The 15,952-nt window shown below is 33.5% G+C and overlaps 1 protein-coding gene across 1 annotated transcript; it reads left to right on the top strand.

The window, feature by feature from the left end:
• Positions 1-4,721: 4,721 nt before the first annotated feature.
• Positions 4,722-11,844, top strand: LOC141483088 (uncharacterized). The gene is made up of 2 exons (XM_074177354.1): positions 4,722-9,397; positions 11,519-11,844. Exons 1-2 carry the CDS (start codon positions 8,899-8,901, stop codon positions 11,749-11,751), a joined length of 732 nt encoding a protein of 243 aa, XP_074033455.1. The 5' UTR covers positions 4,722-8,898; the 3' UTR covers positions 11,752-11,844.
• Positions 11,845-15,952: the final 4,108 nt, after the last annotated feature.

Raw genomic sequence — 15,952 nt, 5'->3', positions numbered from 1 at the left:
ATTCTGTCTGTGAATCTAGGGATATATGGTAGATTTGGAAAATATTTGAAAATGACTTCAAAAAATCCTCGAACAGCCGTTGTTTAAGATCTTTTTTATAAATATATCTGTCTCCACCTTCTACTAGTACAGAAACTCAGTAGCTAAAGATATTTCGGAACTGATCCTCATTCATTGGAATCGTCGATTTGAATTCTCCATCTGATAAACTCTCTTGGTCCTGGTAATCCCATTGGGGCATGTTCTGTACATTCCTAAGTTCTTGTATTTTTTCATTCTACATGATCGAAAATTAAACTGCATCCCAGAAAGAATTAGTCTCAGTAAAAAACCGTTCTCATCCAAGTGATGTTTGCAAGACCTTAACATTATCTCTGACATTGACTGGGCACTTCAGAGTCAACCGATTCAGATTGAGTTTTGAGAAACGTCCAATCATCTTCCAAAGCAGTTATCTCTTTCAATACTGCTCTATTACGATTCAGGCAGAGCCTTGTGAAATTCTCAATGGGAATATCGGATAGTTCTGATTCTTCCTTTGTTGATTAGCAATCTCCTGTTCTTCTTCATTATTAACTCCATCTAATTTTGCCATTCGTTCTATATGGAAAATATTGTTGCACATGAAACATTGTCTTTGATTTTGAATAAAATCCATCAAAGAGGTATGAAATATCAAATAAACAGGCAACAGATTCAAACTTAAGAAAAATCTTTAATTTACCATGTATACATGTATACAATGTCTGTACTCATGTAGTACATATATGTACTAATGTACTAATGATATGTCATCATGACAATATGAGGTCTCATATGACTGTTACTATTGCAAACAACCGTTTCACGAGAAAGGCTGCTCGCGGCTCACAGCCATTGAGATCAAATATCTGCAACTCAAATCAGGCAGTGTTTTGAAACTTTTTTGTAAAGGCTGTAAAATGGGTATGCAACAAATATCAGCCACCTTAGAAACCCTCCATTCTTTGAGGGAGATTGAAGAACTAAAACTTTCCCAATTCAGCAAACCGACCACTGCTCAACACAATGAGAACTTCTCAATGAATGAAATAATATCTGAAGTAGCTGAAAGAAAAATCCGCATAAAGAATGTCATGATATTTGGGCTACCAGAATCTGAAGAAAATGGAAATGAGAATAAAAAAATACACTAAAAATCATGAAAACAATAAAACAAAATGTCACTGAAAATAATTTTAGACTATATCGAATCGGGTGTCTCACAGAAGGGTCTCGGAGACACATACTGATAAAGATAATATTCAATACACAGGAAGAAGCCAATCAAATTATTCGAAACACGAAAATATTAAAGCAACAGGCCAGTTTCAATGACATTGTTGTACCAACTGATAAAACGTCCCTTCAAATAAAGCAGTATAAAGATCTGAAAAACCAACTAACTGAGCGTACGCAAAGTGGCGAAACTAACCTAAGGATAAAATATGTGAATGGAGAACCCAAAATAACAAAATACCCTTAGATTTGTCAAACAGAGAAGCTTGTCAGATCTACTCTGTTATTATCAAAATGTTCGTGGACTAAACAACAAAACCCAGGAATTCTTTACCTCAGTCGCAGCCTCTGAATACTTTTGGGAGTGCGGAGTGACTGCTCGACTGCAGAAATCGATTTTTCATCATATCGTGACAATTTCGCTAGCTTTGACTTGGTTTGCTGTAAGATAATATTTAAACATAATCTTTTCTATACTTTTGTAACTTACATCCCACCCAACTCAAAATCTATTGGAAACACTAGAGACACTTGAATGCATCTATGAAAATAATATATTGGTGATGGGTGATTTCAATCAACCAAACTTTGTAAATCGAGCGGATGTAATATATATTAACAACATTAACTTCATTAACTAACAGCAAAAAATGAGCTTTTACGAAATAAAACAGTTCAATTATATAGTGAACACATGTGAGCGTTTATTAGACTTAGTATTTTCCAATATGGAGTACCGTATCACCCGTGATCAGCTACCAATGATTTTTGATGATAATCTCCGAATATCACTGGAATTTCCACAAACATCAGTAATACAATATAATGTTGAATCGGTCAGTTACAATTTAAAAAAAGTTAATTTTCCCCTCATATACTCTCATCTTCTCGATATGAATTGGAACTTCTTGGAAACCTATTCTGATGTCAATGAAGCTGTGTCCAAATTCTACAAAATGACTTGATCCATTCTTGACGTACTAAAAACTCAAAATTTTGTTAGAAAATACCCACCTTGGTTTAGTAAAGAGACTATAAAAGAAATAAAAGTAAAGAATAGAATTTTCAAAAAACTCAAATGAATTAAGAGAACAATTTGTGGCACTGAGAAAATCTATTGAAACTAATGTTAAAAATCCTACAGACTATATATAGACAAATCCGAGAAAGCTATCAAATCTGATCCCATCTCTCAGAGTTCTGATCATTTATTCAAAGTGAAAAAGGGACATCTAGGATTAATGGAATACTTTATGTGGATGACGTAGAATGTAAGAACCTCTCAAGTAATCTAAATGCATTTGCAGATCACTTTAGCAGTGTTTATACTATCCCAATTGATAATAACACTATGGATGATGATACACTACCCTCGAACACACCAACAATATTACTTGAGAAATTAAATGAAGACGAAGGTCAGACTGCCCTGAAAAAACTTAAATGTAAACATACCTGTGGCCATAATAACATCCCTAGCTTTTCTGTAAAAGATTATTCTTATGTGTTTGCAAAACCTCTCCAAACAAAATATAACAGATAATTAAACACATGTACATTTCCCGATGTTCGGAAAACCTCAAAAATATGCCCAATTTTCAAATCTGGAGCTATCAATCAAATAAGAAACTATCGTCCTATTACATTATTATCGAACTTTGCAAAGGCTTTTAAAATCTCAATATGTAATAGGGTATTTCCGAATGTAAAAATAAAATATCACTTGAGCAACACGGCTTCATATTTAAAAGATCAACCATCACCAATTTGATGTCCTTCACACAAATTATCAGCAGTGCTATACATAATCAGTCGATACCATATATACAGATTTTTCAAAGGCCTTTGACAAATTGGACCATAAAATAATGATATCTAAATTAAATATTCTTGGCTTTGATACTGACCTACTCATCATACCTTAGTAATCGGTCGGTAATATGTTGACTACCATGGTCATAAATCACAATTTCTCATTTCTACCAGTGAGGCACCCCAGGGAAACAATTTAGCCCCTTTTCTCTTTTAATTATTTGTGAATGACATTGCCGATAATATAACAAGTAACATTCTTTTATTTGCTGATGATTTGAAAGTATTTATAGTCATTGAATCTCAAAGTGACTATACTCCAAAATGATATTGACCGTCTAGCATTTTGTGGTGAAATTTCTCCTTGATATACAGAAATGCCATTACACTACCTATACTTTGAAAAGCAAACCAGTGGAATACACTTACTTCATAAATCACTTCTTTTGGATCGGTGTGATATAACAAAAATCTTGGTATTAACTTTGACTCCAAATTGAGCTTCTCATCACACATTATCAAAACTGCATCAGCAGCAAAAAAAATGCTTGGCATGATTTTCAGAAACTGCAAAGATTTAAAAAATGAAGATAGTCTCATTGCTTTCTTTACCTCATATGTAAGAAAACGTTTAGAATATGGCTCGCTGATTTGGTTTTCTATTTACTTAAATCATATTTATATACTCGAATCAATTCAACGGAAATTCATGAAGTATATTATATATAGATGGAATTTATCGAGAACATGGTTCAGATAATAACTTATTATTGAACAGATTTTCGCCATTATCTTTGATGAATCGGAGAGCTTACCACTCTCGCGTATTTATCTATAAACTCACAAACTACCCGACCGATTGTCCAGAGTTATTGAGTTATTGTCTCAACTAAACTTCAATATACCTCGTTTGAACAGTAGTTCACCTTGCTTTTATTTACCTACTCCAAGAACGAACATACTATTGTAATCTCTAATTCATTCGATGTGCAAAATGTTCAATCAGATATGCGAAAAAAATGACCTATTCTCAACACCCATTGGGGTTTTTAAAAAGAAAATAAAACATATCCTTTCTACTTTGTGATGTTTTTGAAGCAAATGTGAAATAAATTATATCCTCCTCCATTGGTACATGTTATTCATTCCTACATGTCATTATGTTTCTTTCGATTCAATTTTTTTTAATATCATTATTCTCTACAATGCTCTGGTTTACATATTCTTCCAGCAAGTTCTGTTAGAGTAGAGATCCCTCCTCTCTTCTGGTACTGGTACGGGAAGCAATAGAGATCCATAAACACACGGATAATTTCAACAGAAAAAGAGAAGCTGTGAACCTCAAACAAATATGGAATCCCATTGTAAGAAAGTGGCAAATATCATGACGTCAGGGAGAACGGCAGGTAGAACGAATGTTAATGAAAATTCACTGAATACAGATTTAGTAATTAGCACTCCAAACTACCTGAATCCACATATAAACGCTTTACGCAGTCGGAATACCCAGTCATCGGAGACCAATTCAAGACGAAACTGGCCACTCGCGCCAGCAAAACGTCAGGAAAAAAATCGACTAAAAGTAGTGATACTGTTTCCCCACTAGCATTCCGAAATAATATTATTAATTTCATGATTTGTGTTATAATTATTAATTTCATGATTTGTGTTATAATTATTACAGTATAAATAAGAATTTTATGTATCGATTATAAAATGACTCATGTCAAAATGTGTTCCTATTGGATGAAATTACCCAATCAAATTTTGAATATTACTGGAGTTTTTTCCCAACACCAAATCGTTATTTTTAACACTTCGACATGTGTTTCGATCACCAAGTGATCATCTTCAAAGAGGAAGATTAAAACAGTTTTAATCTTCCTCTTTGAAGATGACCACTTGCTGATCGAAACACGTGTCGAGGTGTTAAAAATAACGATTTGGTGTTGGGAAAAAACTCCAGTAATATTCATTACTACACCAAAGGTTCTAAACAGTGCATCATAAGTGCAATCAAATTTTGATCAACTGTCTGCCCTTTCATCGTTTATGCTCGAATATGCCATTTTGTAGTAGGAGAAACCCTAGTCAGACCAACCGCTTGGTGGCAACGCTGATTGGCCTAATGAAATGAATCTCAACTTGACCCTATTTGTAGGTTGACTACTGTTCGAGCGATCGGCCTGATGCGGTGGTCTGAGGATTTTTATGAAAATTTCAGATTATTATATGGGACTCCAAACACAGAAAGTCCCGGAAATTGAATTATTATTCAGAAAAAATTCAGTAGCTGAAAATGTCTAGCAGTTAAAGCGTTCAATAAAGATATTTTACATAGCTGCATAGTTTGAAGAGCCAAGTGCTTGGGAGACAGCCAATTATAATACAGGATTAGAAATATGCTTCTTGAATTGCACCGATACACATATGGCATTCCATTTAAAAGTTACTCGAATTCGGGCGCATTATTATCTCACCGTAAAGTTATACACGAAATATAAATGAGGAATTGCAACTTTCCTATCATGAGCCAAACCAACTCTGGAGAGGTGTTATGTTTTTTCATTGGTAGTAGTTATCGAAAGGCTGCAAGAATGAAAAACAAAGGCCACTATCCAATTCACTGTATTGTCTTTGTCCCACTCATCATCTATTTCAATTTGTGATATAAATTTGAATTTGTACATTCAAGAAAAAGTTGTTTCCAAGACTACACACCCCCTGCTCCTTATGGATCTCCAGGTGCGAGCATGCGGAATGACCAGATTATTGTGAATTCTGAACTGTGTTGATTTTATTACATATTTAACGTTTAGTATGAAAAGTCGGTCAGTAAACAGAAGTATGTTCGGTTTGGTTTGTTTTTCTGATGAGTCCTACGGGATATATCCACTTAAGAATATTCTGCAACTGAGTGAGGTTGCTAAAACTTGCACAGTAAAGCATAAAGGTTGCAAATATGAAGCAAAATTGATTGCTGTGAATGGTAAGTGTAGTGTTGAGTTTCTATTTTGAAATATTGAAAATAATAAATGTCAGTAAAATCTGAATTTGGATAATTCCAATGATGTCGTGAGATTGTAACGGAATGCTCATTCTTGTATATTTTCAGCAAAAATAGATGAATTGAAACTAATTCAGGAAGAGGAAATTAAAAAAATAGAGATACCTGCAGAAACATCCAATGTCGAAAACAGTTTCATGGATTTTTCAATTGACATCGATTATGTTGATATTAACAGATCATCGAATTCATTTATCAACAATTTTGATAACTTTGTCTTCAATGAAAATTGTGAACAGAACTGTGGAGATTATGAACCACAAAATGATGAATGTGAATAAGAGAAAACAAATGCTGGTCAGTCTGCAGATATATCAGGTATGAAGATATGTTTCGTTGACTGTTGGTATCAATTGTATATTCATTTTTCCAGGCCCCTGTGATAAAAAAGAATATGAGGCTGAAGGTTACTGGGATCATGAAAAAAGACATGATTTGGAAGTTTCAGGTAAGGTTTCTCTAAAATATCCGTACAGGATCATAGTAAGCATGAAAAAATAATTCTTTTCAATAAAATATACAACCAAGAGGCTTACAGGATGAATGCTTGTTGAGAGCCAGATTATATAATATCAGATTCAAAGGTGTAGAAGTTATTAGGTGGGTATTTTTATATAGTTGGTCGAAAAATTCATCAGACAAAACCATAAAAGTTCTAGATTCCATTAAGGACATTCAACAACATCTGAATGTTCCGTCGTCTGTTTTATCTATTTTTGAGCAGAATCGAAAGAAGTGAATCAGTATTTCAGCTCTTCGAAATTTAAGAATCATGGATGTTTTTGAGGTCTAGAGTGAAAAAGATAGGGACCATTTTCCTTATAGGAAAATATCACATTTTATCCATTTTTGATATCTTCATGTAAAAATGTCTGATAAACGTATGGAAAAAAGTCAAAGGTTCTTGTCTATGACTAAAACAACAAGAAACTCACATGAAATCATGAAACATTTTTTCAAACTGTTAATTAGTAAGGTTTCACATCATCATACAAATCAAAATTAAAAATTCATTCAATGCTCCGTAAAATACTGATTTGACCGAGATATATTATAGGTATCTTTTGTCCATCTATGCAAATAATAAGTCAATATTTAGCTATTATATATTGAGAATTCCAGATGAAAACTGTCATAAATAATTTCTTATGAAATCTAGCTAATTGATAGCCTCTTGTCTGATCGTATCTATGGAAATCTTTTGACATTTTTCAATTTCAGATTTTGAAGAATTTCACATTGTCAAACACGAATTCCAAGTTCAATAATTCAATTGTTGTTCTCGTTTACAGGGTTGCCAGATCGCTTTAAAAACCTTCTGGGACCGGGAAAAAATGAAATCATGAAAAATATAAAAAAGTATTTTAGAAATATCCTAGTAGATCAAACCGGTGATACCCTTGAAAACTCAGGGAATTTGACATTGTGAAATGTAGGATAATAAATTTCTCAGTTGCAGACAAGATATCACAGACATTCTAAACAAGTACATACCCCAATTACACTTAACGTACACGTATCTTAAAACGTTTTCCATTCTACTATCACCCAATGAATTTTCCTTTTTTTTTCAATATGAATTTTCACAAAATTTAACAAAAATTTTTGACGTAGTCGAGTTTCTCTTCTCCCTACACTATCCCACAAAGTGGAAAATTTGAGACAAATATCTGTCAGAAAACAACTACTTCCCCCTAGGGACATTGAATTACATCTGACACATATTTGCCTCAAATTTTCCACTTTGTGGCATAGTGTGGAGAGACGGGGAACTCGATTCCGTCAAAAATTTTCACTTCATTCAGTTAAAACTCTCCGGCACACTTCTCGAACTTAGTACGAATCATGCATTAATTCTTCCCAGAGTCTGTGCTACCGAGGAGTGCTTCTTGTTGTCGAGTTTTGGGTGTTATCGTTCATTGGGTGGGCCAGGATAACTCTGATGTTGTCCGACCTATCTTTGCACTGATGAGTGGGGAAAAAACGCGAAACAGGTCGTGTCTGCAGGTGGTTATTCCCAGCCAATGGAGCATAATATTCAATTCTTGATTGTAACTAGCACTTGCAATTGTGTCCTCATGGAGGAACATTGCACAAATTGATGTCAGATATAATTCAATGTCTCTAGGGGGAATTAGTTGTTTTCTGATAGATATTTGCCTTAAATTTTCCACTTTGTGGGATAGTATGGGGAGAAGGGAAACTCGACTACGTCAAAATCTTTCGTTTCATTTAGTTGAAACTATCCTGCACACTTTTCCAACTTAGTTCGAACTACAAATTTTCATATTTATAATAACGCTTTCGATAAAAAAAAGTTTCTGAGTGAGTTTTCAATTGTGCATGTACTGATTCTAGTTGTGTTCTTGTAGAGAAAAAAGAAGACAAAATATTTATGAATGAGTCTGATATAAAAATATCGTACCTAGTAACAAAGAAAAATACTTACTTGGTGGGGCCTAAAAATGCACTGGAGTGTTTTCACGGAAAAAACATTCATTAAACCACGAAAAAATGATATTAGAGAGGGAAATTACAAACTTTTCGTACCTAGCCATCATAACATTAGATAATTGTCATCTTTTGCAGACAGTTAGGATCATCAAACAATTGAAGAAAGTAACTCTGATTTATTTGATTCGCTATCAAACATATCCAAGCAAATAGCTAGAAAATATATAAGATTTACAATAAGAGGGAAGTTAAATCGTACGGTTCCAGTACTTTTGGACACAAATTTGTTGGAATGTGTGGAATTAGTGATGAAACATAGAACTGAAATTGGAGTTTCGAACTATAATCCTTACATTTTTGGATTACCAGGAGGTGATAAAAAACAATACCCTCATCTTCAAGCTTGCCATTTAATGCGCAAATTTTCCGAATGTTGTGGGGCTGAACATCCAGAAAGACTACGAGGAACTCATTTACGGAAACACATTGCCACTACCTGCGTTATGTTAAATTTAGAACCTCAAGATATCTCTGACCTGTCCAACTTCATGGGACACTCAGAGAATATACATAAAGGAATTTATAGGCAGCCGATTGTTAGCAGAGAAATTTTAGGTATTTCAAAACTATTGGAGGCAGCTCAGGGAACTCAGGGAATTGAAGCAGCAGATGATAGCGATGACAATAATTCCAGTGATGAAGAAGAATTTAGAGAGGAGTATGAATATGAAAAGCCCGCAAAGTGCAGTTCCAGTACAACGCCTCGAGGTCCATCTGATTATTTGACTAGCACCAAAAAGAAAATAAGTAAGTTTGTTGATCTCATTTGCCTTGATTATTTGTTATGCCCGATTTCTTCTTCTCGATGGTTGTTCTGCTCAGGCCTTTCATCTAATTCCGACCTTCATTTTGAATTTTTTTATCAGGAAATCGTATCAGTTGGACCCTTTATCCGGGCACTCCGACCTTTACGAAGGACGTGTTATTGTAAATACCCCACAGATCACCCCCCAACAACCGCCTGCATTCATACGGCTGCCTTTTTGCCGACTGGATGTGCTGAGAGCAAATGTATAACGCCTCAGGCACCTAGCGGCAAGACCCGTCAGTATTATCAATAATCATCATTTGGAATATTTTAATTCGATTTTTAGGTTTTGATATGTTTTTCAATGAAGGTACTTTGGCGGCAGGTTGTACTAATTAGAAGTGCATGGTTATGATATTTTTGAATAGCTGACTATTTTTAGGAAAATAAACGGTTGAATTGATATAAATTCCACGTAACGAAAATTTCCATTCAATTTTTTTTAAGTCTCTATTAGTCAGTAAGAATTTTAATTTCCCAGACAACGTTTCATGGACCTGTCCCATTCTGTTTTGAAGTATTTCATACAAAAAGTTTCTGACAGAAAAACTTATTGAAACTTGTTTTTGAATTACTAAAAGCTCAACACGAATGAGTTCTAGATAGTTGACTGATCTTGTGATTGGAGAACTATGAAAATATACAGCCGGCTTAGAAAATATTGCCTACTGAATATCTCAGTTAATGTATGAGATAGGCTTCTGAAATTTGGAGCATCGATATAATGACATAAGAATTGAAGCATATTGACCTACGTTTTATTTGAATATTACTGAAGTTCTATCCCAACACCAAACTGTTATTTTTAACACCTCGACACGTGTTTCAATCACCAAGTGATCATCTTCAAGAAGAAGATTGAGCTTAGTTTAATATTTCTCTTGAAGATGATCACTTGGTGATTGAAACAAGTGTCGAAGTGTTACGCGTTGAAAATAACGGTTTGGTGTTGGGATAGAACTCCAGTAATATTTATTGATACTCCAAAGGATACTCAAACAGTGCATCCACAAGTACGTGTTATTTATTACTCCACATTATTTTAAATATTATTTCACTCAAAGCAATGAATCTGTTTCTTGTTATTTGAAGAGTGATAATTGGATTTTTTTATATTCCATTTCAAAAAATTACTTTTCATTGTATCATTAGGATGATTCTGCTGAATAGTACAGGCAAGAAAGAGTAGTATGTTCCTATTTCAGTTTTGGACTTACAGAGTATCGATTTTTTTCCAATTCTTCCAATCTTCATTTTTGACGGCTTTAAATTAAATATAACAGTAGTAGCAACTGTTATTAAGTGACGTACGGTTTCCGTGGCCAACTATTGAATTTTTAGAGTTCATTTTCTGTTTAAAAAATCTGTTTAAAATCTGTTTTTCCGTTAACCAGCTGTCGCACCCCTACGAACGACAACCCTCAGAAGTCGAAACTTGTGCGAGCTAAGGATTGACGAGGTCTTACCTTTTAACGTGTGATTCCTAACACGGGTTGGACGGTAGCAAGTGAAGATCGATCGTTCAGACTAGGGCTTGAACCACCGACCAACACGGCAGTCAATTCGAGTGAGTGAACAAAGCACCCACGCCGAACCGCTTGGCTACCGACTGACTGGCTGTGAAAATCAATGATTATTGTTTCTTATTGAAGAAAAAGAGAATTGAAACTTTCATTTTTTACCACTTTTATTTGAAACCAACTAAAGTTTCAATTCTCTTTTTCTTAATTATGATTTTCTACCATGTTTGACGTTACTTCCGATCAATATGCTTGAATTCCAGCTCTTATATCATTATATCATCGACGCTACAAATTTCACAAGCCTATCTCATACATTACCTGAGATATTCGGTAGACAATTACTTCCGTATCTTCCGTAGCCATCCAATTGGAAAGAAATGAAATTCAGATCTTGGAAGCCCTTCAAAGGTGTGATTTATTGGAAAAACTAGTTATTTCTCCATGTTCCAATCCGAAGTAATTTTCATAAAAATTAAATCACCTTGTGTATCTGAAAATTCAGTAACGAGTGATATAATTATATTTTTATCATTTCAGCTACAGAGAGATATGGATTCACAAAAAAAGTAAGGTGGACGGAAGAGGAAAAGGAAGCAATTTTCCGGATATTTAGCGAAAACTCACAAAAGGAGGTGTTACCGTCACTGAAAACTATCCAGTTGGTTATCAAAGAAACGCCAGCCCTTCAGAAACGAACTTCCCCACAACCAACTTGGATCCACAACCAACTGAAAAAAAAAAACAAAAAAAAATTATCTTTTTCAAGCTGATAATTTTCTGCAGGCTCACCTGATACTTTCTGATAATCTGTTCCAATAGAATTGTAATTTGTTTTAAAAGAATTAAAGTTTCATTTTATTTTTTGCAAGAGTTTTTTAATGAAAGTTTGGTGAAAAAAATACTATTTCAAATATTTGGAATGTTCCCCCAAGAATTCCGGGATATGCAACAACAAATGATTGTAACAATAAAACAAATAAGTATAAAATGAATGGAATAAAATCGAATTTCAAGTTTTTGTGAGAGTTCTTCCTTTTCAGTCTAACAATTGAATATATAAAGAAAAAGTCCTTATTTTATTTATTTATTCGATTCCAACTAGACAACCACATATGGACACATGCTATTTTCAAATTATGTAATAAAAAATTGTGATAAATATTTTTATTTTCACCATCTACACCATTCAGTATATAATTGGAACCTCTTGGAAACTTTGAAAATTATTTATTTATTCAGTTTATTGCAATTCAGATACAACCAGACAAAGAGTCCACTAAAGTATATACAAAAATATTTCAATGATTTTGTAACGTATAATGTTGACATTTTCATTGTGAAGAAATAAGTTTGTTTCGATGTTAATAATACCACAATTGCGAGAAGACTGCTTCATTTTCGGTTTCTTAGAATACATAAAAAACCTAGACACACACCTGTGTTGTGGAAGCGTTGGTGCTGAATGTATATATGTATACGGTATACGTGACAAAGTTAATGAGAAAAATATACATATGATCAGATGAGATACCAAAATGATATCAGAATATCATGAAAATTATTTGAAATAATAATTTGAAACACACTTCGGGAAAAAGAAAGCGTTGTATTCACTGTAGGAAAAAATATTTTAGAGTATGTGTAATTTTTTGTTGAGATGAATAAAAAATATAGATAGATAATTGAAAGTTTTTCGAACAATTCTACATAAGAGAAATTTCTGTGACGAATTTGTTTACTTGAAGGGTATGTGAAATACATTGTTTTTCTTGAATGCCGACCAGGAACATTAATTTGAATTTAATTTAGTACGTAAGGGTTGTCTATGGTGTTGTTCGTGATTTTATGTAATAACAATATATCCGAGACCTCTCTTCTATTTGATAGGGATATCAGCGTGAAAGATTTTGTGACGTTATCGATTTCACCATTGTAGTGATTACTGAAAACTAATAATTATAATAATTCGATAATACAAATAATACATTATTATGAATATATTAACCTTTTTAATTTCCTGGCGTCTATTAGTGAAAAAACTATGACATGGTATCAATATTGACTCCTTTCCGTAAGGAAATGCATAAATTGTTCTTTAATATTAGAATCCCTGGAATAATTATATAATATTCGTCATGAGGAATCTAATGAAAACAACAGCAGAAAAACAGGTGATTGAATTTCGGAAATCCACTTCATTCATAGTCCATGAGATTTTTCTACAATTTTCACTTTTTCACCACTCTAGACGTCTTGGCATCATCGTTTTTGGATCTGATTTGTCAAAACATTCATAGACAGGGTATTTAGTGAATGAGTTAAATAAACTCCAGAGTGTGATTCTCTATGAAAAAATAATGACATTTTGCTATATAACTTTTATCCGATATACAGGTTGTTGAAGTTTCACTCGAAAACTGACTATTTATTTATTGTTCTAGAACCGGTCAAGATATGCAAATTGAATTTGGAGGGGTAGAGTTATTGCGCATTTTCTGAACATGCAATTGAGAATTTCATGTTCATTATTGGCGCGCATACGGGTAACGAGTTCAAACTAACAATCATTTCTGAATTACTCATTCAATTTGTGACAAAAATTTCTCTCTTGCCTTTTTTTTGTATGGGGCGCGTATTTGTCATTGTTATTCTAATATTGTTCTGAAATTGTTTTTTCTTTGTCAACCGGCTGCTCCCTCAGAACACTTTGAGAGACTGTCAACATTCTCAAAAACGAATAACTCAACGAAATGTCAAATTAACATTTCTTCATTATTAAGCTTCCAGTTTGGTATATAATATAAATATAAATAAGTAATTAATTATTCTTTTATCGGAGAGACTGAACAATTATAGAAATGTGAAATTGTCAGAGATGCATTCTGTATATAGAAAAACCTGCAACAAGTAATCGAAAAATTGCCAACATATTGAATGTAAGCAACTTCACTATATTCAAAATTCTTACATAACAGCAATTGTATCCGTTTCATATTCAACTTGTGCAAGCTCCACCAGCTAGAGACTTTTTTCCGCACGTAGTTTTTTGCCACTGGATTCTTCATCAAATTACTCAACTTCTTAATTTTTCAAATGGCGTTTTGTTTACTTACGAAGCTAATTCTGAACGACAGTGTATATGAAATTTCCATATCACTTCTGGGCTGAGAAAAATCTACGTGGAATCTTTGAAGCTCATTTTCATCATCAGTTTTCAGTAAATGTATGGCTTGGGTAATTGACGATTATATAGCGACTCTTACCTTCATTTTCTACAGGAAGAGTTACCTGTTCTTCTTGAAAAAATCCCTCTACAGCTGAGACAGCACTTATGGTTCATGCCCAGCCCATTGTAGCATTAATGTACGTATTCACTCAGATACAGAATATCCAAATCGTTCGATAGGTAGGGGAAGTACGGAACATTGGCCTGCTCGATCGCCGGATTTAAATCCTCTACATTTTTGCATTCGGATTTTCTCAAGTCGTTGGTTTAGGCCTGAGGAAACCAATTATAGCCGGCTGTGAGGCAATAAGAAATACATTAGGAATATTTACCCGAATACGACAATCAATGAAGCGAAGAGTTGAATCTTGTATATCGTCTGAGAGAGGTCATTTTGAAAATTTATTGTAGCTATGCGCCTATTTATTTATAAGTGTTATTTTCTGTTGTTGTTCTGGTTTAATGTAATTGAATTATAAAGTTCTTGATAGTGTATTGAAGACATGAAAAATGTGTGTTGAGATGTTTTTTTTGCATAAAAACGGCCCTCCATATGAAAAAAAGGCAAGAGAGATTTTTTGTCAAAAATTGAACAAAGAATTCAAAAATTATTGTTGGTTTAAAATATCTCACGTACCATTTTTTCTTGAAAAAAATTGAGATAATTACCCGTACGCACGCCACTGATGAACAAAATTCTCAATTGTATGTAAGAAAATATGCAATAACTACCCCTTGAAGCCCAGTAAATTTAATTTGCATATCTCGACCGGTTTCGGAGCAATAAATGGAATAGTCAGTTTTTAAAAAAACTTTAACATCTGTTATCTATAAATACGAAGAATTGGCGGACAAAAGTTAGAGAGCAAACTGTCATAATTTTTTCGTACAGAATCACCTCCTGAAGTTTGTCGCGCTTATTCACTAACACCCTGAATAGGTGAGAACATCTTATTTCGGGCCCAGATTTATTTCAATCACATGCAATGAGAGAAATTTTGAAACAAAAATCCTATGGCAAAAATGAGCTAACGCTTGATAGTTGGATTCCAAAGATATCATTCATTCATCAATTATTTAGGTCATATTGAATTTCTCTATAATAAGTCTTAGCAGAACACTAATAAAACTATAGTTTTTCTCGTGTCGTGATAAAAAATTTCTATATTGAAAAAAAAATCATTTAGAAAATGTTTAACACCCTGTATCTCAAAAATTATACAGTCCCATGTTTATGTGCACTTTTTTATTTTGGTGATGAGTAACATCGACTACTGAACTTGAGATGAAATTGAATATACAAAACATAACATTCGGGTGAATGTAAAAATGTTTTCTTTGTTACAGTAGATTTATTCGCCAAAACAGGATGGATTTGGACATTGATGAAGTTATATCTTAGATATAAATCTGTGGATACTCCGAATATACAAGGTACACATTGAATAAGTTGAATAAATCACACCACGACATCTCACTTGGTTCACGATTAAGTCTCTTTATTTTTTAAATTTATGCGTTTTCCTGTGAAAAACAAAGCACTGAAATCTGAAGTACAATGAAAAGGTACGGCTCTGAGCGAATCTTGAAAATTTACAGTGTTTATGTGAAGAATTTCCAATAATTTTTATCAAATAACAATTTTACTGCGATTTCCGAAAAGATCATAGGTAATTTACACGCTAGATAAATTGCCAATAATCTCTTTTGAAACATTTCAGGACTATCGAATCAATTCATACAAC

Source organism: Leptinotarsa decemlineata, unplaced genomic scaffold (assembly GCF_025532065.1).
Source record: "Leptinotarsa decemlineata unplaced genomic scaffold, Ldec_3_MD MMD2_P_RNA_scaffold_14, whole genome shotgun sequence".
In the NCBI taxonomy this organism is placed as follows: Eukaryota; Metazoa; Arthropoda; class Insecta; order Coleoptera; family Chrysomelidae; genus Leptinotarsa; species Leptinotarsa decemlineata.
The sequence above is the reverse complement of the archived record's forward strand: the minus strand, read 5'-3'. Positions and strand labels throughout refer to the sequence as shown.